This window comes from Schistocerca americana, chromosome 4 (genome assembly GCF_021461395.2).
Source record: "Schistocerca americana isolate TAMUIC-IGC-003095 chromosome 4, iqSchAmer2.1, whole genome shotgun sequence".
Classification (NCBI taxonomy): Eukaryota; Metazoa; Arthropoda; class Insecta; order Orthoptera; family Acrididae; genus Schistocerca; species Schistocerca americana.
Genome location: NC_060122.1, coordinates 244,890,110 through 244,918,025, shown reverse-complemented (window position 1 = coordinate 244,918,025; position 27,916 = coordinate 244,890,110). Strand labels below are relative to the sequence as shown.

The 27,916-nt window shown below is 39.3% G+C and overlaps 2 protein-coding genes across 2 annotated transcripts in view; one reads left to right on the top strand and one right to left on the bottom strand.

Moving 5' to 3' along the window:
- LOC124612974 (acidic amino acid decarboxylase GADL1) overlaps positions 1-16,122 on the top strand; it is a 149,937-nt gene extending 133,815 nt beyond the window's left edge. Inside the window, exons 10-11 of the mRNA XM_047141503.1 lie at positions 13,767-14,007; positions 15,962-16,122. Coding sequence (XP_046997459.1) covers positions 13,767-13,949 — 183 coding nt within the window. The 3' untranslated portion in view covers positions 13,950-14,007; positions 15,962-16,122. The remainder of the gene's footprint in view (positions 1-13,766; positions 14,008-15,961) is intronic.
- Positions 16,123-16,657: 535 nt separating this feature from the next.
- LOC124612431 (semaphorin-5A) overlaps positions 16,658-27,916 on the bottom strand; it is a 664,451-nt gene continuing 653,192 nt past the window's right edge. Inside the window, exons 9-15 of the mRNA XM_047140638.1 lie at positions 26,936-27,149; positions 26,473-26,814; positions 25,347-25,724; positions 22,091-22,258; positions 19,752-19,919; positions 17,348-17,503; positions 16,658-17,268 (exon numbers count right to left, since the gene is read on the bottom strand). Coding sequence (XP_046996594.1) covers positions 16,820-17,268; positions 17,348-17,503; positions 19,752-19,919; positions 22,091-22,258; positions 25,347-25,724; positions 26,473-26,814; positions 26,936-27,149 — 1,875 coding nt within the window. The 3' untranslated portion in view covers positions 16,658-16,819. The remainder of the gene's footprint in view (positions 17,269-17,347; positions 17,504-19,751; positions 19,920-22,090; positions 22,259-25,346; positions 25,725-26,472; positions 26,815-26,935; positions 27,150-27,916) is intronic.

Sequence of the window (27,916 nt, the reverse complement as noted above, 5' to 3'; positions counted from 1 at the left end):
TCGCGGTTCCAGACTGCAGCGCTAGAACCGCGCGGCCACTTCGGCCGGCTGTGGGCATAGAGGTGGACAGATAAGAAGAGGGGGTAATAGAGGAAGAATACAATTTCAAGAATGGAATTAAATATAAAATGAGAGAGAGGAGAGGAAAGGATTTGGGGGGAGGGGGTAGAGACAAAATTTGCTGATTAGTATAGATTCTGGTTATAAGGATTGTGAGAATGAAAAATGTGCCGGAGGGATAGTTCCCACTTGTACAGTTTAGGGGAGCTGGTGCATTGTGGGTAGGGGGATCCATGTGGCACGGATGTTGTTGATGTCACTGATGTTGTACCCTGCAGCATGTTTGACAAGTTTATGGATGGTTACAGCTGGTAGATGATATGGCTGCTTTCACATGTGGCCCTAAGATCAGACAACTAATAGCTGTGTCTGGATTGCAGTAATAGGATATAGTGGGCAGGTATATGAGTATGAGCTGTCTGCAGGAAATGACTCATGTGGCGCAGGATTGGAAGTAGGAATGGTGTAGGGATGGACTGGAATACTATATAGTTAGGATGGTCAATTTTATATCATTTCTACATCTACATCTACATCCACAACTATATTCTGCAAACCGCTGTGAAGTGCGTGGAAAAGGGTACATCCCACTGTGCAAGTTATAAGGGTTTCTTCCCATTACATTCACTTTTGGAGTACAGGAAGAAAGATTGTTTAAATGCCTCTGTGTGTGCTGTAATTAATCTTATCATCAAGATTCCTTTGGGACTGATACATATGGGGTTGTAGTGTTTTCCCAGAGTCATCATTTAAAGCCAGTTTTTGAAATGTCGTAAGTAGACTTTCTTGGGATGGTTTACATTTATCTTCAAGAGGCTCCTAGTTCAGTTTCTGCAGCATCACTGTGACACTCTCCCACAAGACAAACAAACCTGTGACCATTCATGCTGCCTTTTTCTGTGTATTTTCAATATCCTATCTGCAGAAAAACGTTCCACCATTGTTGTTATGAACTGCAGTGACTACCTGGTGGCCCATTATCTGATTCCTCCATCTATAAACTCTACCAGAGTAATCACATCCCAGAACTCCAACATAACCTGCAATCCCTGCTTAAAATCTTAGGCCCTTCCCAGATCCTCTACCCTGAATCCATTTCCCTCCTCACCCCTGTGACACCCTGTACACCCATCGTCAATATGCTTCCCAAAATCCATGAACCCAAAAATCTTTTATGCCCCCTGTAGCAGATTATTGCACTCCACTGAAAGAATTTGAGCCCTCGTGGAACAACACCTCCAACCAATTACCCATAATCTACCCTTCCACGTCAAAGAAACCAACCACTTCCTTCTTCAACTCTCCACCATCCTGTCCCTTTACCTCCTGGATCCCTAACTGTCACTGTTGATGCAACCTCCCTATACACCAACGTCCCTCATGCCCTTGGTCTTATTGCTATTGAACACTATCTTTCCCTATGTCCTTCAGACTCCAAACCCACTTCCTCATTTCTCAAACACTTGACTAACTTTAACCTAACTCACAACTACTACTCCTTTGAAGGAGCAGTATATAAACAAATCTGCAGCACAGCTAAGGGCCCTGCATGGCACCCTCCTATGCCAACCTGTTTATGGGCCATCTAGAAGAGACCTACCTAGTCTCACAAAATGCCAGACCCCTAGTTTTGTTAAGGTTCATTGATGATATCTTCGTGACCTAGACTCAGGGCCAAGAGACCCTGTCTTCATTTCATCAAAACCTCAACATCTTCTCTCCCAACCATTTCACCTGTCCTCCTCAACACAGCATGATACCTTTCTGGACGTTGAACTCCTTGAACTCCTCCTCTCTGATGGCTCCCTCTACACCTCTACTCACTTTAAACCCATTAATCACCAACAGTACCTGATTTTCAGCAGCTGTCATCCCTTCCACACCAAAAAGCCTCCCATACAGCCAGGCCACTTGGAGATGGTGTACCTGCACTGACAAAAACTCCCTTGTCCAGTATGCTGAGGGTCTCACCTATGCCTTCATAGGCATGCACTACCCCAGGCCTAGTCCACAGACATATCTCCCATGCCATTTCCCCTCACATCCCCCATCCTCACCCCCCACCCCCCGAGGACCAGGTACGAAGGAGTGCCCCCTTAGTCATTCAGTATCACACCAGACTGGAACAACTGAACCACATCCTTCACCAGGGCTTTGATTATCTTTCATCATGCACTGAAATCTACATCTACATCTACATCCATACTCTGCAAGCCACCTGACGATGTGTGGCGGAGGGTACCCTGAGTACCTCTATCGGTTCTCCCTTCTATTCCAGTCTCGTATTGTTCGTGGAAAGAAGGATTGTCGGTATGCTTCTGTGTGGGCTCTAATCTCTCTGATTTTATCCTCATGGTCTCTTCGCGAGATATACGTAGGAGGGAGCTATATACTGCTTGACTCTTCGGTGAAGGTATGTTCTCAAAACTTTAACAAAAGCCCGTACCAAGCTACTGAGCGTCTCTCCTGCAGAGTCTTCCACTGGAGTTTATCTATCATCTCTGTAACACTTTCGCGATTACTAAATGATCATGTAACGAAGCGCACTGCTCTCCGTTGGTTCTTCTCTATCTCCTCTATCAACCCTATCTGGTACGGATCCCACACTGCTGAGCAGTATTCAAGCAGTGGGCGAACAAGCGTACTGTAACCTACTTCCTTTGTTTTCGGATTGCATTTCCTTAGGATTCTTCCAATGAATCTCAGTCTGGCATTTGCTTTACCGACGATCAACTTTATATGATCATTCCATTTTAAATCACTCCTAATGCGTACTCCCAGATGATTTATGGGATTAACTGCTTCCAGTTGCTGACCTGCTATTTTATACCTAAATGATAAGGGATCTATCTTTCTATGTATTCGCAGCACCTCCTGAATGAGGGACATCCTACCCAAGATCCTTCCCACCCCTTCAAAATGTGGCGTTCCATCGGCCACCCAATGTCCTCAACATCCTAGTCCATCCGTATGCCGCTCACAATCCCAACCCCTTGCCACAAGGCTCATATCCTGTGAAGACTGAGGTGCAAGACCTGTCCAATCCACCTGCCCAGCACTTCCTGTTCCAGTCCTGTCTAGTCTTATCCTACCCCATCAGAGCAGCCATGTCATATACCAACTCTGCTGCAATCATTGCACAGGTTTTTATATTGGTATGACTACCATCCAGCTATCCACAAGGATGAACAGCCACTGCCAAACCCACCTAGTCTCACAAAATACCAGCCCCCTAGTTGTGTTAAGGTTCATTGATGATATCTTCATGACCTGGACTCAGGGCCAAGAGACGCTGTCTTCATTTCATCACAACCTCAACATCTTCTCTCCCAACCGTTTCACCTGTCCTCCTCAACACAGCATGATACCTTTCTGGACGTTGAACTCGTTGAACTCCTCCTCTCTGATGGCTCCTTCTACACCTCTACTCACTTTAAACCCATTAATCACCACCTTTGATTATCTTTCATCATGCACTGAAATGAGGGACATGCTACGCAAGATCCTTCCCACCCCTTCAAAATGTGGTGTTCCATTGGCCACCTAATGTCCTCAACATCCTAGTCCATCCGTATGCCACTCCCAATCCCAACCCCTTGCCACAAGATTGAGGTGCAAGACCTGTCCAATCCACCTGCCCAGCACTTCCTGTTCCAGTCCTGTCTAGACTTATCCTACCCCATCAGAGCAGCCATGTCATACACCAACTCTGCTGCAATCATTGCACAGCTTTTTATATTGGCATGACTACCATCCAGCTATCCACAAGGATGAACAGCCACTGCCAAACTGTGGCCAAGAGCAAGGTAGACTACCCTCTGGCACAAGGAGTTAAACATAATATACTCGATTTCAGTAGCTACTTTGTTATGCAAGCCATCTGGCCACCACCAGCTCTTCCAAACTACGCAGGTGGAAGTTATCCACTATCCACACAACAAATTCTGCACTCCTGAAATTATCCCAGCCTAAACCTACAGTAACCTACTGTACCTACACCCTTCACCCAACAGTTTCCATTCCCTCTGTCCTATTATTTCCTCCCTATTTTCATCTCCCATTGTCTCTGTGTACCACCCTCTGCCAGTGCACCTGCCCATCTTTCCCTTTCCCCATCCCTCTCCTGTTGTGCTCCCCATTCCCGCCCACCCCACACCCACACCCTCATTGCCCAGTTCCCTGCTCCACAGCCTCCTGACACTGTGCCTGTGGTGAGTCTAGCGTCTGCTCACTTCGCCACACAGCATTCTTCTCTCTCCCTACCTGTATCCTGCTATCCCATCCCTTTCCCCACCCCTACCAGATTGTTGCTTCCATTCTATGTGACAGCTGTGTCCAGTCCAAGCTGCTGTAGATGTTGGTCATGTGTGCCTGAGGTGTGCTTGCTTGAATGAATGAATGCGTGTGTGTTTCCTTTTCTGATGACGGCGTTGGCCAAACATAATGTGTAAGTGTCTTTCCAGTGTGCCTGACTGAAACTTAATGTGTCTTATTTGGTATTGGTCTCACAGACTTGAGCAATATTTTATAATGGGGCACCTGAGTGACTTTTGAGCAATCTTCATTGTAGACTGATTGTATTTCCTCAGTATTCTACCAATAAACCGAAGTCTACTACCTGCTTTATCTGCAATTGAGCCTATGTGATCATTCCATTTCATATCCCTATAAAGTGTTACACCCACGCGTTTGTGGGAGTTGGCCAATTCACACTTCCCTGAAGCACACCCAAAGTTACTTCTACATCTGATGATGACTCTCCATCCAAGATAACAAGCTGTGTCCTCCCTACCAAAAAATTCTCAGTTCAGTTGCAAATGTCACTTGGTATGCCCTAAGATTGTACTTCTAGCAATAATCGTACATGTGGTACTGAGTCAAATGCATTTTGGAAATCGAGAAATACTGCATCTTCCTAACTGCCTTGATCCATAACTTCTACTATGTCATGTGAGAAAAGTGTGACTTGGGTTTCACATGATTGATTTTTGCAGAATCCATTCTGGTTGGCTTGGAGGAGGTCATTCTCTTCGAGGTACCTCAGTATGCTTGAGTTCAGAATATGTTCTAAGATTCTACAACAAATCACTGTCAAGGATATTGGATGGTAGTTTTGTGGATCACGTCTATTACTCTTCTTGTAAAAATGTGTGCCTGTATTTTCTTCAGACTACTGGAGTTGGTTTTATGTTCACTGGATCTACAGTACATTATAATTAAAGGAGTGGTTAACTCAATCTCAGATTCAGTATCAAGTCTGATAGGGGTTCCATTGGGCTCTGGAGTGCTGCAGTAATGACTTCAGCTGTTTCTAAACACTACTGACACTAATATGTATTTCACTCACTTTATCATTGGTGTGAAGATTAAACTGGGGCAATACATCTGGGTTTTCTTTTGTAAAGGAACATTTCAAGCCAGAGTTAGGCATTTCAGCTTTTGCTTTGCTACCCTCAGTTTTAGTTCCTGTCTCATTCATGAGTGACTGGACACTAACTTTGGTGCCACTGACCGCCTTTGCATATGACCACAGTTTCTTTGGGTTCTGTGAAAGATCTTTTTATTGTATTCTGCTACAGTACTCATTGAAGGCTTCATGCATTGCTCTCTTGAGAGCTCAATGTGTTTCATTCAGCATATCTCTGTCTGCTGTGTCATGTTTTGTTTTACACCTATTATGCAGTAATTTCTGTTTATTCAGAAGTTTCTTTATAGTGGCTGGATATTATAGAGGGCCCACCCTTAGTAACTGTACATGCTCATGTTCTGTGCTGAATGTTTCAAGCTTCTTATTGGCATGCAACCCTGCTGCTTTTCTTTTTTTCCCCCTCTTTCTCTTTTTTTTATTTTGGTTACTGAATATATATATCTTTCTACTTGTAGTTGCTGTTTATACTTTTGTAATCATTTTTGTCACAACCACCGCATGATCACTGATACCAGTTTCAGTGTACTCATCCTCAATGAGGTCAGGTCTGTTTGTTGCCATTAGATCTAGTATATTTCCATCTTGAGTAGAGTTCCAAACTAATTTCCTACCTTTTGTAATCTCTTCAACATTAACCTGCTTTTCGTAACCAATAAACTATAATCAGAGTCTGTAATTGCTCCTGGCTCCTAAATCCATGCCTCATCATGATGTAAACTTCTTGAAACCTTCCAGTGTATCCTAGAGTCTTCCATATATACAACCTTCTTTCATAATTCTCAAATCATGTATCAGGAATGTGTGCAAAATTCTACCAGGTGACTTCCCTTCTGTCCATTTTTCCCAGTCCATTTTCTCGTACTAGTTAACCGTCTCTTCCTTTTTACACTATAAAATTCCAGTCCTCCATCACAATTAAATTTTCATACCTCTTTATGTACTGAACAATATCTTTCATTTCATCAAACATTTTTTCTCAATCTCTTCATAAACTGTGGAATTAGTAGACATGCCTCTTATACTGTTGTGGTGTTCCCTGAATTAGTGTCTGTGTTGGGTGGGATCCACTCACTATGCTGTTCATAGTAGTTCACATACATTTCTAATTCCTTGTTCATTTTTAGACCTACTTATATATGTCTTTATTTAATCTTGTGTTGGTAACCCTCTACTCCCCTGACCAGAAAATCAGTTTCTACAGACAACACACTAAGTTTACTGTATCTAACCTCAATCTACCCATTTCTCCACCTACACATTTAAGGGCTCTGATATTCAACGTTCCAACCTGTAAACACCAGTTTTTTATTTCATTTTTTATGAGCAGTCTTCACCCAGAGTTCATAATAGACGTTGGCTTTACCTCAGGAGTATATTAATCAGGAGAATGCCATCTTCTTTAAGGCATACAAAAGAGCTGCAAATGCTTGGGAATAAAAAAAAAAGTTTAGTTTCCCCTTGCTTTCAGTTGTGCTGCAGTACCAACATAACAAGGCCACATTGACCAGTGTTAAAAGGCCTGGTCAGTCAGTCATCCGTACTGTTGCCCCTGCAACTAATGAAAAGGCTGCTACCCATTGTCAGGAACAATATGTCTCTCCACAAATACTCTTTCTGCTTGATTGCACCTACAGTTTGGCTATCTCATCATTGATCTACACAGACCATCCCATCAAGTCAAATGTCATGGTTCAAGGGAGAGGGGGGGGAGTTGATTAGATTATTATTTTTATTTGATTTCAATTTGTAATTCGTAATCCAGTTGGACCAAAGGAATGAAACACATGGATACTCATTTAATGTATTTAATTACTTTCATGATGGTTACTTGTTTGGAAATATATGAAATGAGTATTCTTTACTAAAGACCCAGTTACAAGCCTGATCAACTACAATGTTGACTGCAAACCATTGATTACTATTCTCATGACATAAGCAAACATTACAATTTTAAAAGCTTTTGTTTTGTTCTTATTTCTGTTTCATACAGTTGAGATGATTATGTTCCAATTATAGAGCAAAACTCCAATTATGTAAATGGTGAAAGTGTTTCATTGACATACAGTGAGTAAGTAAACCATGAATGTCTTCCAGTAAAACTGGAACACCACCAAAGTTAGCCTCGAGATAAATTTTCTTTTATAGATATAGTAATTTTCAGTATGCCTTCTCTTTTAGAGTAACCTTCAATGAAACCAAAATAAAACAGCTTCAACGTTGTAGTGTGTGAAAAATTGATAAGTAATTTAAGTAAAGCACGAGATCTGCTGATCTACTTCAACATACATAATCTACAAACCATTGTGAAGTCCATGGCAGAGGGTACATAGTGTGGTAGCACATTTATGGTTTCTTCAAGTTCCAAATGTGTGTGGAGCATTGAAAAAATGATTGCTTAAATACCTCCATAAGTGCTGTAATTAGTCTAATTTTGTCTTCATGGAACTTATGGGAGCAATATGTAGAGAGCTGAGGAATATCTTTAGATTCTTCATGTAATATTGGTTCTTGAAATTTTGTATGTAGGTTTTTGATGAATAATTTGCATGTAACTTCAGGAGTCTGCCACAAACAAAACTGTGACCATTTGTATGTCCTTTCTTTGTATATATTCAGTATCCCTTGTTAGTTCTATTTGGCATACCAATCTACACTACACAACACAGTTAAAGGGTCACTTTCTCAAAACCCTGTAGTAATCCCTCATTGCTACACAGAAGTTTTAAATTTGGCTTAAAGGTGCCTACAACATTCCCCTGTAATGGTGCAAAAGCATGGCTTGAGGTCTCAGCAACACTTTAAACAGCAAGGTGTTCACACATGTGAAAAAAGGCCACACCTCAGAAGTTAATGTGAGCTGTAATGTGGTTAATGATGGTACTTTGGCACCAAATTTCACACAACCCTGCCCAGTGCCACTGTGGATGCGTCACACGATGGGAAGGTTGTCACTCTCCCTCTTAGCCATATTTGAATTCTTCCTTTGACACTTTTGTAATGGAGGTCAGAACCAGAATGCCCAGCATTGAAATCATGCCGTTTTCTTGTGGGTGGCTGAGGTAAAAATTTCACGCACACTGACACTCAGTATCAACATGAAAAGACCTCACAGGGTGCCACAAAGGATGTCATTGAAATAATCTGTGTCTTTGGGGCATTGATACCCACACATTTTGCAGTCAAAAACGAAAATCTGCAGTGTGATGAGCAACATGATGGCATTCTTGACAACCTTTGACTCTGCTGACATCCAGTGGACAATTGAACCCTCCTGTAAGGACATCGTGGGCCTACAACCCCACTTAACGTGACTGCACTCATTCAACTAGAGTGTGATTGCAGTTTTTGTTCTGGTGTACAGGGTGGAACCATTACGGACTATTCAAAACCATTAGACAAAATTTGAATGTGACCTGAAGCAACAACAGGTATTTATGCTTTTTCGGTCCTCCTGTTTCACACCCTCCTCTGACATGACCAAAGCGGGGTTGATTATGACACTGATGCATGTGCAAATAGTATGAATGACACTGCAAAGGGTCTCTCTGAGGCATTTCAGTTTAGTGCCACCCATGCACCTTTACTGAGCGCTTTAAAAATTTACCTATACAGAGACAGCCAGACACTGTTTACTAGGCACCTGCGTGACAAGCAAAAATTTGGACACCCCCGAATTGAGTGGCACTATGCTGCTCACCTAGCACCGGGTGGCTGCATGCAGAATCTAAGGAGTGTCGAAAGTGAAGCCTGTCACGCCATTACCTTGTGATCAGCGACTGGCTGTCCCTGTATAGGTACATTTTTAAAGTGCTCAACAAAGGTGTGTGGGTGGCACCAAGGGTGTTGCTGGTCTGGGGCTCTCAGAAGGGCCCTTTGCCATTGTTTCACACATGTGTCAATGCCATCCCCTCCTTCTTCACTTTGGTCATGCCACAAGAGGGCGTAAAACAGGAGTTATAAGAAAAACATAAATACCCTTTGCTGCTTCGTATCATGTTCAAGTTTTGTCGGATTGTTTTGAATGGTCCCAACTGGTTCCACCCTGTACACCAGAACAAAATTGCAATCACACTGCAGTTCAGTGGGTTCGATCACTTTCAGTGAGGTTGAAGGCCCACAACATCCTTAGAGAAGGGGTGAATCATATGGAGGATATCAGAAATGTCTAAGGTAGTCAAGAACAATGTCCTGTTGCTCATACCACTGCAAACTGTCAGACAGTGAAATATGTGAGAATCAATGCCCCAGTGAAGGAGTGTTTTCATTGCGGACTTTATGGCATCCCCGATGCCATTTCATCTCAATATTGAGTGGTGGTCTGTCTGAAATTGTTTCCTCAGCCAGCTGTAAGAAAACTCTGTGACTTAAATGAAGGGCATTGCAATTCTGATCTTCATCCCAGAGGTGTCAAAAGAAGTGGTGAAATCTGGTTAAGAGGGAATATGGCACAATGTAATATAACTAACCCACATTACTTCTCACACGCATTTTTGAGCTCTTGCTGTTTGAAGTGTTGCCAAGCCCAACAGTGATTTTGTAGGATGACATGCTTTTGTACCATTACAGAGGAAGATTGTGGACAACTTTGACTCAGATTTGAAACTAATGCATCACAATGAAAGACAGTTATGGGGTTTCTAAAAAGTAACCCTTTAATAGTGCTGCACAGTGTATTTGTTAAAATTTTACTGGCTATTTTATTCATCAGAACTGGAAATCACCAAGGGGAAGTGCATTGCACAGAACTACAACACAGGTGCAGAATGCTGAATATTTAAAGTTTATTGGTACATAAATATGATATTTTAACAGCACACATAGGTACTTTCCATGATCATTATGTTTATGTTTCATGAATTTACTTTGTCATGACAGTTATGAATGACAGTCATAACAGTTGTTATCATAAAAATCAAAATTTTAATATGAGAAATTAAAGGACAAGAAAGAAAACCAATTTCTACTTCATTGCTGTATTCTTAATTTTATGTCATTGCAGGGTTCTATATTATGGTACATGAGCAATTTTTTAATTGACTGCAAACATTAGGGAAATCTACAAAGATTCCAAAATAAATTAAAATTATACCTTACTAGAAGTTGTCCAAATATTTTTTATATTCTTGGGACTAACAATTTGAGTAAATCAAGCCTTCCCATGGGGGGGGCAGGGGGGGGGGGGGGGGGACAAGACAAACATGGAAATACCAAAAACAAAACATATTACCATTTACCATGCCGAATATGAAGCAGGGAAACCATTGACATTCAAAACAGCTTCCGATCATCTCATAATGGGTAAGCAGAGGTCATGTACATTTTTCAAGGGAATATTGTACCTTTCTTCCTGCAAAAGAGTGGCAAGTTCAGGTAATGATGATGCTGGTACATAGTGATCACACGCCCTTTTCTTTAAAGTAGATCGTAAAGGTTCAGTAAAATTGAGACCTTTTGACTCTGGTGGCCAGTGGAGATGTGACAAATCATTCTTTTGGTCATAAAACTGGCCCTGGGCAATGTGACCTATATGAGAAGGGTCTCTGTTGCCTTGGAACGCAGCATCACCATTTGGGAACAAATATTGTACCATGGGACAGACTTGATCATCCAAAATACACTAGACTCTTGCTAAACTGGCCATTCCTTGCACATATGGGTCGAATTAGCAGAAGTGCTGGATTCTTGAGTGTGTCTAAAATTTAGTATAAACACACTTCATCAAATCAAAAAATGCACTCATTTTTACAGAAAATTTAATCCTTGAGTGTATACATACATATTAGTATCACTCAACATTCACTATGAAACATGTCCCAAAGTTTTAGTTGTCACAATGATGATACGCAATGATAGTATGCTTTATCACACAACGGCTTTACAAGCATTTCATAGGTCCTGCCATGTTTGTGATTGTTGCATAATGTACTCAAGGAAGACATCTCCAGCTTCAGAACTAGCAGTTTGAGATATCCTCATGTCCCCTTCTTCATCAGTTTCATCATAATTTTCCTGTGAGCTTATGATTAACTCTTTTCTGCTGAAGTTTGCTCATAAATAGTTGCTCATCCAACACTGTTGCCAGCAACAATGATTTTCTGCAAAGAGCCTCAGTTCAGTTTATATCTAATTTTGAGTTTCTGCTTGAGGTCTAGCATAACATGTTTCCCTTTAGAAGCCATGATAATCATCCATAAGGAAAGCCACAATTTCAAGCGGTACAGGAATGTTGAACACTATAATTAACTAACAACATTGCAGCAGATAAAATTTCATTATCGTAAGCATCATTTCAGATGGAACAACTATAAGCAGGAAGTGTGCCAGATTACTGAGAGGCCAGACTACTTAGGCCGTATTACCGAGAGTTTAGTGAAGTCACATAATCCTTGGCAGTAATTCTACCATGCAGAGTAACCATGGGATGCATGGAATACCATTCTATGGCTGTCCAAATCATCACAGAGCCCCACCATATTTTACACTTGGCAACAAGCATTCTGCATCATACACTGGGAATGGTGTACACCAGATGTAAACTTGGTCAGAAGTTGGAGACAGTGTGAAACAAGACTCTTCTGGCCAAACAGCATTCTTCCATTGCTACATAGTACCAGGTTTTATGGCTTTGGTACTTTGTTTTCCTGTAACACACATTTGCGTCACTGAAGAGTAGTTTTGGAATTCCACCTTGCCCTGCAATTCCCAGTTTATCCAGCTCTCTGTGTGTAGGTTTGATGCTAACATGGTTCACAAGTGTGTCATTCAGTTCTGCTGTGACTTTTGCAGCTCTCGTCTTTTTTGTTACAATCCTCTTCATTAACCATCTGTCAAGATCACTCAATGCACTCTTTCATCTGCATTGTTATTTACAGATGGTGTTTTTCCACTTTTCCTGTAAGTGAAATAAATCTTTGATGTGGTTGCTCTTGAAAAACCAGACACTTCAGCTACCTTTGGTATGCAAGCGCCCATCATACGGGCACCAACAGTTTGTCCACATCAGAATTCACCCAGCTCCAACATAAGCACTCACAACTGCACAGAACTCAGTTCTTACCACAACTGATACTTGCAACATATTGAGGACTTTTTGAAGATGCTGTTGGTCATCTAGTACAACAGCACCACTTGCAGGCATGGATAGCATCTGCAGTTACGTTCAAGCATGCAGTGTTTCCATATTTTTGTCCAGTCTGTGTACTTAATGTACAGTGTCGCTTAGTAGCCTCTCACTTATAAATTGTCTGAACTTGGGAATTAAAAATCATAGCTGCCATTACTCAGGATGAATTCCTAATAAAGTCAAGTTGCATCTGCACTGGTACAAGACAGACTGGTTTCTTTTGTTTAATGTCTAACTTTTTCACTGCAAATAACTTTTGACTTGTTAGGGATCTTTATGACTTCTTTTCACTTACATAAGTAATAACCAGGTCTTATGAAACACAGAATACTGAATTTTTTGAACACCATTAATCACCAAGATTATTTTAATAGCACCATTGTGTTTTTTTTTTTTTTTGTACAGAATAACAAATCTGTATGAGACAGTTCAATGAAGTAATTCTTGAATAGGTCTGACAAGATATTGCAGAGTGAAAAGACATTGAATTAGGCGATCTTTATGTTGTTGTTGTTGTGAGTATTTGAATGGTTGTAAACTAGTACTGCCAAGGCAAGCAATACATGATTGTTACACCACGTTTTAGTCTCCACTGAAAGTGTTGTAAACTTGCAGATGGTGTGCCATTGAAACGGTTGCTATGGAAGCACACATTTTCATGTATACCACGTATATTTACTCCATCTGCTATTCTCATTCAATACATTGCCATCTTTCCATTTAAAAAAGAAAACAAAATCAGTGCCTATATGATTAAAGAAAAAGATCCTGTAAATATCTTCAGTGACTCAAAAGTTAATCAACGTGAAAAAGATAGGTGGTTCACTTCATGTATGTGAAGTGTGTAATGGTAATAAACAGAAGTTAATGCTTTCCTGTGTAATGGATAAAACTTTTGAATAGAAAATGAAACTAACAAATGTCCTTAATTAAACAGTATATTATAGAAGATTGTTGGTAGTTTGTTTAACATACAGAAACTGCTTGTCATTGTTTTTCGTGCTAGCAGTTTTGCACATCCCAGAGGAAAATGCAGTGTTTGAATCACTAATGAAAATTATAGGCTCCTGACCAGATGTTCATGTTATTTGGATGTGTTTGTAAATATGGACACACTTACTAATTTGCTGATTTGCAGTTAATTTTTCTTTACAGGTGGCACCAAGACTGAAAGAATCTCTTGTTACATCAGGCACTGTGATGATTAATTACCAGCCGTTAAAACAAAAGAAATTTCGGAATTTCTTTCGTCTTATCACTACATGTCATCCCCCACCCACACACCATGATATGGATTTCATAATTAGTCAAATAGACCTCTATGGCTCACAACTGTGATGTCGGTTTCATTGACACTGACTCCATTTGATTGTCATTTTGTGTCTGATGTGAACAGGTAAGAGAAAACTTCATTTGTTAGTCAGGTAATAAGTGTAACATTGTCATACAATATAAACTTTTATGTTACATTCTCCATGTATCTCAAAACATTTTAAAATAAGCATTCAGAGTAGAAATTCAAGTTTACATCCTCCAAAAGAAATAAAAGGATTTCTCATGATTCCTTACTATGATCTTTATTTTAAGTCTATTTCATTTTGTTGTAATAAAGTTATTGACTTGTGTGGAAAATTTCAAGACTGTAGCTGCCTGTAAATAGTAGGTCATAGTTGGTATTCTCCTGAAAATCCTAGCATGATAGTTTAAGGGCAAGGAGTTTGTGAGCCAAAGAAACTAAAACTGTTATATTTTATAATTCTTTATTAATAAAATATTTAAAAATAAGTTCATTTTTCAGACTCAATATGAGTCACATAGATTATTAATACAACTATGTACATCTGATGTTGCCTCTTTTAGCTTAAAAGATACTCGACCCTGCAGTTAGACATAACCATAGTTAAAAAGTAAGAATGATATACAGATCAATTCTGTACCACACTATTTGACAAACATATAAAAATTCTTGTATAAAATAGTTGTTAGAGAAATTTATGCTGTGATCGTCAGAATACATTTTACGTACAAACTGCATAATCTGGAAATAATGACCTGACATACAAATTGTTTTCTCTGTCTTGAATTATTGCTATGATATTGCCTGTTATGAACTTGTGTCAAATTATTTAGTAAACTTCTTATCCATTAATGTATTCTAGAGAATTCATATCAAATCCAAAAACCAGAATATAATGACAGTTTGCAGTAATACTTTGTAAAGAATAAAAGAGCAGAACAGTCAAATCCAAAAGACAAAATTGGTTCAAGAAATCCTGTTTTTCAGCTTAAGCTGTATTTTTTGTCTTTGTGGACAGAAATGCTAATGAGGTTCAGAACTATTATATACCATCACAATTACAAATCATTTTCTTTACAACTTGCAAAAAACAAATTTAGAGTATGTGTCACAATTGTTTATTATTTATCTTTTTTTCTGTCATTATTATGAAAAATCACCACTCTACACTATTTGGTTTTCGACAGCTTCTCAATTCCTTGTTACTTTTGAGAAAAATGTTTCCAAATAACTGGGAATGATAGCAAGTTTAGTAATAGAGATACATACAGTATTAAACAAAGATGAAACACATAGTTGTGTAATATACTGAACATAGCTGTTGAAATACCAGGCTGACTTTTGGAGTTTTTAGTATGACACAGATGAAGATCTATTGCCAGCTCTCACAATATTATACGTCAGTAACAGCTGTGTTCATCTCTATCCTTCTGTAACACTGATGGCGGAGACGATAAAACAACAGACAATAACTGCTGCTCATAAATTTAGAGAGACATATGAAAATTTATATCATGACTGTGACTCCAACCTTGATTTCCTGCTTTTATTATTAGCTTCCTTAATCATTTGGTTCTCCAAATGTGCCTCCTGGACTGATACAAATTCTCACTGTCACTTCATGATAATAATTTTCATGAATCATTGTGGATGTATATTACTGTGATGAGTGGTGTGACTTTATTTCATGTTTACATATGTAATTTTTGCATATTGAGCTATTATGGAAAATATATTTCAGTAGAATATCCCATTGCATTACATCTGTAATTTTTTTTTGCTGGTGTCTGCAGGGAATGTTAGATTTCAAATTCTCTGTGATGTTGAAATATTCTAAGGAATATAGAGAAGGGTTTAGACCTTGTACATTGTGCTGTAAAAGTATCTATAATAGTTTGTAGCCTTGTTTAAAAAATTCCTGCAACTGCATGAGAATATAAATAGCTATATGTGACAAATATATAGAATGCTATGAATATCACAGAAAAATGTTTAACATTTGGGATCAAACGAACAATAAATTTCTAAAGATAATTGTCTTTTTCTGTCGCAGGAATGCACAAGAAGACAGCAACACAGCAGGTTAACAGTGACAGTGGAGCCATATTAATTTTGTTGCTGTATAATGTCTTTCATAAAAAAAAGTCTGGAAATTTACTGATATGTGTAAAGTCTTATGAAAATAATAAAACTCTTAATACTATTTACACAAAATATACAAATATTTATAACATTCTGTTCAGAATTTGTCAATTCATCAAATGAAGATATGTACATATATACACACTTATAACAAGAAACAGTTCATTGGCACAAAGTATGAAGATAAGACTTCCATATGCAGTCTACACTTAAGATATCACCAGATAATCTCTTTGTGGGACTTGTAAATTCTTTCACCATCCATAACATTGTTATAGAACAGTTTGATACCACTTATAACAAGTGTCCACTCAAGTCATTCATTTTATGTACATACATTTGAAGGAACCATTGTTTCTTTTTTGAAATACTGAAAAACAGACATTACATCAGCAGTCAACAACTTTAGAAGTCATTTATTAGCACCAGCAGTGTGTCAGATGCACTGAAATCTTGAGGGGGTAGTTGTCACAATCGAGATGAAATGTTCATCTACTTAATCCTCCATATCATTCAAGTCACTGTATCAAAAACGGAAGTGGGCATGCACTAGTGCGTGCACATGTGCGCACACCCACCCGCCCACCCACCCACCCACCCACACACACACACACACACACACACGCACACGCACACACACACACACACACACACACACACACGTGAAAAACTGTTAAATTATGTTGCTTGCACACTGAAACAGAAATTCACTTCATCCCAAACAATTTCTCTGTTATCGCATCAGAGAAATGATTCACTTTGCATTTAGTCAGAAGAATTTGTCCTGCTGATCCAGATCGGCTCGTATTTGCCCATTTGCTAGGCTATGACTGTTCCTTTTTATAGTTGCAGTTTCATACTCAACTGCTGGTTTTGAGAACAGCTTTGGTGTACCCAGTGAGATACCTCCACTAGGGTTACTTGCACTCCTATGAGGACTGCTGGTGGAGCCATTGCTACTATTTGAAGGTGCCCGCTTTGAATGGCTGCTTGTTTCCTTTAGTGGCACTGTAACATAAGGATTTTGCTTCGATGAAATGTAATGTGGGCTGCCAGGTATCCGCGGTCTTCGCCTCTTCTGGTAATAATAGCTAACTGCAGCAGCCAGAATTACACCCAGTATGAAGGCAGCTACACAAGAACCTAGAATAACTCCAACAGACAGAGATTCAGCTTTCTTGAGGTCAAGGCTGCTCTGAACACCAAGTGGGTTGAGATCTACAAAGAAAACAAAAGATTATTAATAAACATGTTCTTGAATTCAAGTTGCAGGACTTTAAGTGTGTGATTAAATTACCATTTTCAGTTGTCTGAACACACATTCTTGTCTCCTGATCATGGCCCTGGCACAGCTGAGGTCCAGGGTTCGTTGTCTGACATTTTCTGCGTCTGTGCTGCTCTCCAGCATCATCACACAAAGACCAAACTGACCAGGATTCCCATCCCATAAGTGCTGTGACAAAAGCACAATGCAATATTAGTAGCTTGCCTCAGCAGACACATAATGAACTATGCTTTGACTAAAAACATGGAATTGTTTGTTGGTGGGGATGTTTTCTATGATTCTACATGATTGAAAAGTCTTCATTACTTTGGAATGACCCATAGTTCTCAACCAGAAAAGCATTCTTCAAGTGACCCAAGAAAATGTTGTAGTAAAAGGTCTTTGTAATGGTTCCCAAAGGTGCAAAGCGGATCTGTTTTTGAGTTTTGCCTCAGTGATGAATCATTTAAAAATGAATGTAAAGCTGATCAATGGGAGCAGGAAGGAAATTTTAGGTTGTTTAGGTAGAAGAAATGTTGATATAGCATAACAGGTGACCAACAAGGTAACAGTTGCCCAGATTTAAGATATTCCAACAAACCATTCATTCATTTAATAAATGAAGTAAGTTATTAGGCAGTAGGTATCAAATGTTGATCAATGGAAATTCATGCACTTTCCTATGTGCTTTGACTTCTTCAAAAGAAGATTGAAAACTTCACTATACAGTTTAAGGGAAATAATAAGAGTCATTTATTAATGTCAATGTCTTGGATAGTGCCTAAAGCTTTTAGGAGCTACTGTGAATCTGTCCAAATCCTGAAGATGAAGTAACAAAGATATATGCTGCACACATTAACATTGGAAAGCTGACACACATTGTACTTCACATGGTCCTGTCAAGTAGGTACAATAGCACTGCACCCATTGCCTGCTGAAATCTGCTGCGTATCAGATGAACATAATCCTTATTACATCACTATCTTGGTTTGTTTAAGATTAGTGTTTTCCTACAAGTTCCTTTCCAGTTCTGTCAGTACAAACAACAAACCATAATCCATTCCTGAAAAATCACTCCAGCTCATTGAATCTCTCCTGACACTAACACAGTTTGTCCAACCTGAGGTTATCCAAAACCAGAACTGTCAGCAATGATACAGTGTCATAAACTATCTTCGCAGGCAATCACTCCTGTTTAATTGTTTGTACTAGGGGCATAATTCATTTTAGCACTAAGAGAGACTTAAATGAAAAAATTTTCTTGTTAAGAATTCATTTTTTTCTCACAATCTGAATGCAAATTATCACTTTTTCATCTCAATGAAGAAGATCCCTGATATTTGACTTCAAATTTAACAACACTGTGACTGTTTTGTGCTAACTTCAACTTGATACATCTCCGATAGGAACACCCCTTAAAGACACTTGGGGAACTTTGTACCTCCAGTCAGCACGGTCCAACAGATGCCAGGTGTCTTTAAGGTTTTTACAACTTAACTAATTCATATTGGGCAATATCTCCCCTCTAAACTACAACCTGGAATGTGGAAAGGTACACCAACAGGAGTAGTAAACCGTTTTTGCACAGTTGAAATTGCATAGTAAGATTCTACATTATCCTACCGTCTTCCAAAGATGAACACACCTGCCCATTATGGCCACACTAAAACTGCTGGCTTCAAACCAGTTGCTGAATGTATGGCTGATTTGTCTTAATTGATCAACATCTACAACCAGATTCTCTAAACCATCATTTATGTATGTGCAGTCATCACACATACCATTTCAAACCCACATGTATGATGTCACCACTGATTCCCTCTTTCTCAACAATATCATTCCCAATTTAAATGGTCTGCACATCACTGAAAGCTTTTTCATTTTAAACCCAAAGAAAACCTTTGAATTTTTTCTTTGTAATGGTGAGTGATTTCAGAGTGGAATTAGCTTTGGTTTGGATACACTAATACTGTTCAACTTCAGACTTGTGATTAAGATTCAGTTTACACTTTTCTGAATAATGCAAAATTCCTCAGTGGAGATCTTCCAATGGCAAATGCAAGATGTATTGATGAATCAGGTGAATTTTTGCAATACAGTCGTCACTTTTGCTAAGCTGCATGCCAGTAGGAAAGTGTGATTCTTGTAATTACTTAGTTTAAATTTTCAAACAGATGTAACACACACTGGTTTGTTGGTAGCTGTGAGGGAAAGGCCAAACATTTCACAAAAATGGATACATCGCTCCCTAGTTATAGACCTTCATTTTCCACATGCGAGTCTGCTGCTCTCTGTTCTCTATACTAGTTTAGAATCCATCCTGGATTTTTCAGTTAATTTTACTCAGTTACATGAAATATTGTGTACAGTGTACATTCATCAATTAACAAAAGACAATTTAGCAAAAATGATGCCAGCAATATGAATAAAGGCTTACATTCACAGCTCGTCAGCTCACATGGCTCCTGGCTGACAGAAGGTCCATCGCAGCCTGAGTCAACCTGTGCTCTGTTGCTGACACTTAGGCAGATGCGAGTACGCTGCCGCAGACCTTGTCCACACGTTGCAGAACATCCAGACCACTCTGACCAGCAGCCCCATTCCGCTGTGAAAGCATATGTCACACATAAGTAGGAGGCAAAGTTATCAGCTGTCTTTAAAAAAAAGTAGTTTTGAGTTCTGGAGATAACGTGACAGAAACTCACAGCATGGACATGAGAATACTTATTCATATTAACAGATTTATTCTTCCTCTCACGCACTTACACTTTGTATTCCATAGCTCCGTAGCACAACTGTAAGAGATATGGAATGAGAAATGAACATACTAACCCATAAAAGCAGCTAATGTAAACTGTTCCTACATTCTATATCCAGCTGATAATCAACTTATAAAAGGAAAATAATTATCTGTATACCTATTACAGGAAAGGGAACTTAGTATTTGTTTTCTACAGAATCACCCAGTTACCTGTGACTGTGTGGTAAACAGCCAGTAATTCATTTGTGTATAGTTTGTATACATCTTGTTTTTCGCAACAGCTATGTATGATTCTGACCATGTAACTGTAGAGACATCACCACATTGGTTTTAATATGGTCTGCATACACACTTAAGCACTTTCGTGAAGATTGGTAAAATACAGTAAAATTCCAGGTTGTACTAATAGGTATTAGCAGTTCTTGATATGCAAAAAAAAAGAAGTTCTGGTACTTTGACCATTTGGGGGGGGGGGGGGACTTTTATATTCTGCATATTTTAAAAGTGTGAATTCAATATTTGTACTGGCATACCGGTGCGTACCATTACAATTCAAGCACTGGGTATTAGCATAAGTAATATGTACATATGAAGACTATTTATAACAGACATAGCAAATACTTATTGTCGTATGTCTGTAAGCAACTTTATCAGAGTACAGTACCCTGGAGAACCATCCTGTTCTGAGCTGAAACAATTTTTATGTCTTGATTGTGCAGTGTATTTTACACTTAAAAAAACTAAATTCATGATTGTCATTAGGGAGCATATATGCATATATACAACCATTTTTAAATTGAATGAAAATGTTATTGATTGGACATGGTACTGTACTAGTTATTGTGAGCTGACTGTGATAAGACTAAGTGGGTACTAACCCAAGGAAGAAGGAAGGCTAGAGTTCACTTTATTGCTGATATCAATGTCAATTCCTGGGTGGAATACAGACAATGCAAGGAAAAAATGTAGCAACTCACAGAACTGAAGAGGTGAATATGAACATAAACAAAACTGAAAATATTGCTGAGCTTTTAGACAAAGTGTGTGTGTGTGTGTGGGGAGGGGGGGGGGGGGGGGATGGAAGAGAGAGAGAGAGAGAGAGAGAGAGAGAGAGAGAGATACCGACCATAAGCATAAGCTTGTTTGATTAAGAGGAAGATGGAGATGTAGCATACGTGGTTAAAATACTGTTAGTAGTTTTGGAGCACTCGAGGGCAAAGTTGGAGGTAAAAGCAACAAGTGCGATAATGATAACTCTGCAGTATTGAGCAAACAACAAACTTTCAATTTCTGTTCATAAGACAACCTATTTACAGCTGAAAGCTGTGGTCACCAACTAGAATTTGTACCCTCAAACTAGGAGGAATTTTCATATAGATGTATAGTTTTGCATTTAAATGAGAACAGATACTTTTGGCTCACCTCAGTATAGTCAGGAAGAAGCCTAAAAATCGAACAAAAACTAGCTCTGTCTGGAGCTTTGATGTATAGCAATTCTAGAAACATGTACTGGCGATATAACTGTCACATACAGACTCAGGTTACTGGTTGCATAAAGGTGGCAATGAAAAAGTGACGCACATGGTGACCAAATCACGAATAAAGTGTGAGAATGGATATGTAGAAAAGGCACTCGGACAAGTCCACAGAGGTTTGTGAAATAAAAACTGCAATATAAATATGATACTGGAATCTCCTGGGTGAAGTATGAATAATGGCGAGAGTAAATGTAACAACTAACAATATAGAAGTTACTGAACCATCACTGCAGCTAGACTGTGGTGAGTATCTGCATCAGATGGAGTGTACATGAGAAGAAAGGATGTTGTTGAGGGGGAGGGAATGTTGGCTGTCAGACGGGGCATCTATATAATGCAGATAAGCTGTTATTGGGGTAGTGGGAATTTCAAGCGGTAGGGTGGTGAAGCAGGCACTGGAGTAGAGCATACATAATCAGAAAAAACTAATTTGGTCAACTATTAGTTAGCTACTTCCCTGTTATAATAAATACTAACCTTTGCATTTGTGAGTGTTACACTGTCGAGACATGCGTGACAACCCTTCACAGTTTTCTGGCTTGTCCTCGCAGACCCTTGTCCTGTGTTGCTGTCCACCTCCACATTCTTCTGAACAAGGTGACCAGCTAGACCACTCAGACCACAAGTCATCAGACTCACCTCTGCCTATAAAACGGAAACTTCTTATTTAGACTGAGTTATCTAATACATTAATTTTTTGTATTTATCTCTTAACAGTTGCCTACAAGCTATAACAAATAGGTAACCATATGTTGCAGATAATCTACTGGTTTCACAGCTTACACCATGTCATTCATAAAGACAGAGAAAATAGGTAGATCTGATCAACAGACAGTAACAAAATTCTGTTACCTACCTAGGAATCAACAGTGAAGTCAATTTGTTGTTGTTATGTACAAGACAATTCATATAATATTTACACATGTTTTATAAGTTTGCAATAGTCTAGTGTTACACAAATTATTCCTTATAAACATATAAATGACATTGACAAACTGCAGGGACAAAATCCTGACTGGAAATGGGGTAAAAAAGGTCATATGATGTCCAGACATGGACAGAGTGCATGCAACATCAACAAATTGTCCCAGAACACAGTACAGAGTTGCACTGATACACATCACAATAGATGGTCAAACTCCATGGGATGCAATGCGCACTTTCACGCATCACATCATGTTATTACCATGTTCTTCTGCATGTTCTGACCTCTCTCTGAATAGTGTCACAGGAATCATGAACAGACTGTTGAAGGTTCAGCATCCACAACACTTTTCAGATGCCCCCAGAGGTAAAAATCCTGGGGGTTTAAGTGATCTAGCAGGCCATGCCGCAGGGCCTCTGTATTCTATCCTACATTGAGGAAGATTCTGTTGCGGTATCAACAAACTGTAGTGTGGAAGAGGGGTGGTGCTCCATCAAGCAGAAATTACATAACCTGTCATTTTGCCAAAGCCGCATTCTCAAGCAGCCCAGGTAGAGTATCCCACAGGAAGTCCAAGTTCGTTCCTCCATTGAGGTTTTGTGGAATAATAACTAGTCCAAGTATATGGCCACCAAGAATCCCTGCCCACACATTGATGCTGAATCGATGCTGATAAGATGCCACAACCACTGCCTGAGGATTGTCTGTAGCCCATAGATGAAGACTTTGCAGACGGATGATCTCAGTTCTGGCAAAGTTGGCTTCTTCAGTAAAGAGGACTGATGACCCACATAACTGTACATTGGCTTACACCATGTTGGCAGGCCACTTGCCCGGAGCTTGTACTAGGATTCATCTCAATATCCTGTAGAACGCGGTTCTCCAAATCTGGTGTGTGTACAGTCCACCACCTTTCTGCACATTTATCTGTCTGAAAGAACCCATGATCACACAAACACCCACAAAGAGCTTGAAATGTTGTGTGATGTGGTTGTTGTCTGTGAAGGTACTTGTTTTAGAACAGCCATACTGCCTCTTGACTGTTTCCATCTGCTTGGCAGCACACAAACACCATCTTGGCTTGTGCCTTACATGAACACTGTACCATTCTGCGGCTTACAGTATGCTGCGTCAATCACACAGCCTCCAACACACAAAGAACACATGGCACATGGCCAGACGAACTTTCATTCGTCAGTGCCATCTGACATGGCAGCGATGCATTACCAGACACATGTTCACAGGATCTTTTTTCCTCCATTTCCAGTTGGGAATCGGTCCCTGCAATTTGTTGGTTTTACTAATGTTTACCCTGTATTTATGAATACATGAAACAGGATGTGAGGCAAATCTGATGCTCTTAACAGTAACTTAAATGTCAAAAGAGATGCCCTCCCAGTCAAGTGACACAGTGCTTTTGGAGTTGTTCTCCATATTCTGCAAAAAAGTGTGGCCCAGAAGACAGTAGAATTGTAAGCTGAGTAATATGCATGCAGAGATAGTACTGAAGGCAAGAGAAAACCAATAGGTCAGTGAGGCCTCCCTATTTGCTTCTGTTTTGATTTTATTCAAATGTGTATTCTTGTACAATGCCTATTAGAAATTAATATTATACTGAAATGAACAAATAAACTGGAAGCTATCAAACTAAATAACATCTCATTCCCAAAGGCAATGTACAAAACAGAATAAATTGAGGAGAAATTTTGTAGAATCAGACAATACATGACTCTTAATAGAGACAAAATAAATAGAAGGGTCACTTGAATGCTGTTTTTTAAATTGAAACTAAAATTTTGTCATAGTATTAACATGTTTAAAAAAAAAAAAAAAAAAAAAAAAAAACCGAAGTGCAAGTGGGTGACATGAAAAAGAGATAATACAATTTGGATGCTATTAACTATGGAGCAACATACCAAGAAGAGGGAAAATAATGGCATATGCTGCACATAATAAGTAAGAATAACTAAAAATAATTATGCACTTATGTCATGTACTCATCAACAGTGGAAAAAATTTCTGTGTTACACTGAGCAATAGCCTCTTTGGTGCTGAACAAACATGTAAAAGTGTCCTCTATCAGTCCAGGGAACCAAAAAACCCCTGCATGTCTGTATAACACTAAGTTGATAATAATCAACAAGTAAAGGAGACAATGAGAAGCACACATAGAAAGGACAAAAAAATATTTAGTTTTCAGATGAAGGTTCTATTTCACCGAGACTTAAGACAAAACACACACACACACACACACACACACACACACACACACACAGAACCCCTGTCATTTTCCTACACTACTGCATGGAGCAGCTCTATGCATGTGTATACGTTTAGAAAAGATTTTTTTCCAAAAGGTCCCATTTTTTAGCTTCTTACATTACTGTCTGTTGTTTAATGTCCCCTCATATTATGTAGCTAGTGAATCTAATTAAAGTATTTGTACAAAATGTTTAATAGAATATTTTGTAGAAGTTTTATGCAAGCATAGTGTGTGAAGATTTATAACACATGATTAATGAAAACTGTTTTTAAAAACCACATCCAGATTCATTGGTATGATCTGATTTGTATATCAGTAGGCTGAACAACTAAAAGATTTTTAAAAGCTTGCTCCACTAGGAAAATGGTGTTAGATTTCTTTAACTGACTTTTTCCCAAGTAAAACAACAATTTGTCATTTACTGTGAACTGACTAATACAATAAAGTGTTTCAGAGTAATATTTAAATAAAACAATTTATGGTTAGGTTGTGTTGTGTAAAAAAATTCAATGGAATCAACATTCACCCCTGAAACTTGAACGTACCAGTTCTGTAGCATGAACCATTGAGATGACAGAATCTCTCCTCTTCTTTGTGTTGAGATATCTTGATATGTGTGGGATCAGATACAGGAGCCTTGCAAATGAATCTGAATCTTCTCTCCACATAGCCTGTCTCTGCTGCAAGGCTACTAAGAGGCAACCAAGGAGTCCATGTAGAGAATCTCTTGCTGTCTTGACAAGCATGCATATTACATGTCTCAAAGTCAAGATTACACCCTTGGCAGTCCCGACCTCCATTCTCTGGTGGAGGACTGTTACACAGTCGCCTCCTCGTTCGGAAACCTCCACCGCATGGAACAGAACACTCTTCCCATTCTCCCCAGGCACTCCACTGGCCATCCCTGGGAGGCAGTGTCAAAGCTGAAACAGAAAATCTGTTACGTGTCTGTCTGTCAGATTAAAATTAAAAGGATTTCAAGGAATTCTCTCAACTGCTGAATCAGAAATTCATTGTAGAAAATCTTTTAAACACTCTGATGTAATTACTGAGTTGAATTTCAAAGAGAAGAAAAATGAATGATTTACAGAAACCATAAAACTGAAATACAATGGATTAAGTTACAATTAACATACAAACATTGCACAATAAATTATAATTTAATTGGACAGATAAAATATCTGCTCACCAAGTGGCAGCAGGAGAACACACGCATAAGAGGTATTACAGTTTGCAATCTTTCAGAGCTCTTGGCTCCTTCTTCTGGCAGAATGGTCAAAGGGGGCAGAAGAAGGATGAAGGAAAAAGACTGGTGAGGTTTAGAAAAAGGGGCAAGGTTTTGCAAAAATTGCCCAGAACCTTGGATCAGGGGAGACTTATCGGATGGCAAGTCACCCCTGACCTGGGGTTCTGGGCAACTTTTTTGAACCCTACCCCTTTTCCTAAACCCCATCAGTCCTTTTACTTCACTCCTCTTCCTTCCCGTTCAACCTTTCTGCCAGAACAAGGAGCCAAGGGCTCCTAAAGCTTGGAAACTGTAATACCTCTTATAAGCGTGTTCTCCTGCTGCCGCTTGGTGGAGTACATTTTTTACTATCCAGTTACGTTATATGTGCACAATAAATTATGGTTACTAGATTGTATAATTTAACAGAAGGTTTGCATTCTCACCAGGACACGGTGGATTTGAAGTGCAGTAAATTTCACTACGATCCTGCCCAACACACACTCTCCCGCCGTGGGCTGGTGCAGGGTTACCACAGATGCGACGCCGTGTCTTGACAGCCACTCCACATGTCTGAGAACAAGCTGACCAAGCTGACCAGGCTGTCCATCCACCGTGCACTGTGCAGTTTGTTACTCGAATGGATGTGCCGACACACTGTGAGCCCCCATTCTGCGGTGCAGGATTGTTGCATTGCCGTGAGCTGCACAAGCATTCATCCCCTGACTCAGTTTCTCCAGAATGTGAGCATGGGAACCAACTTGACCAACTGCTCCAACCTCCATCCACTATAAGTTTTATTATTTTACCATTAGACAATTGTAAAGATTGTATATGTTCTCATAAATTAATTTTACAATGACTATACTTTGTTCAGTGTGAAAATGTGGCCACAGAGATATGTAATACCTGGAGCAGTGAGTACAGGGCACTGTGTCACACTTTGCTGCCAGTGATGAGTGAGAGGATTATCATTAGGAGCTGTCTGACATTTCTCGAGAATTTCATTCCATCCACAGTATGGATCCATGGCATTCAAACAAGCAGCTTTATTTGTCAGTCTAGAACAGTGTTGCGCAGGAATCCTAATAATGCCATTATCAGAGCCAATATATACAGAGTCCTGAAAATAATAAGATTCCATTAAATCCGATTTGATACATATTAAGTAAGCAGTGATAAAACTTGAAACTTCCTGGCAGATTAAACTTGTGTGTGTGTGTGTGTGTGTGTGTGTGTGTGTGTGTGTGTGCGACCCAGAACCTTGCCTGGATTGTCCAGTCAGTAAGAGTATTGCTTGTGAAAGGCAAGGTTCTGGGAATTCGGTCTTGGTCCAGCACAAAGTTTTAATCTGCCAGGAAGTTCCAAAACAGCACACATTCTGTTTCATTTATTTATTGAAGTTAGCAAATAGCTACAGAACACAATTATATAAGTATTTGCTATTTTATTTATTTGATATTTCATTTAACTTGGTTCTAGATTCTGCACCACTTGAAACATTCTGGCAGATTAAACTTGGACTTCGTCAAATAAATAAACTATCTGTCATTTAATTGAAGTTAAGGAATCTAGAATACTGAGAAAGTGGAAGAAGAAAACACTGGTGCTAAACTTTAGATGTAGGTGAGAGTTAGAACCTCAGTTGTAGGATATGTTAGTAGCAGAGTGCACCATATACATATGTAAGTTAACCAGTGGAACAATTAATATATTCAGAATGAGATTTTCACTCTGCAGCGGAGTGTGCGCTGAAATGAAACTTCCTGGCAGATTAAAACTGTGTGCCCAACCGAGACTCGAACTCGGGACCTCTGCCTTTCACGGGCAAGTGCTCTCCATATTTAATTAATATATTGTTTTAAATATATCATGTGAATGAATATTGAC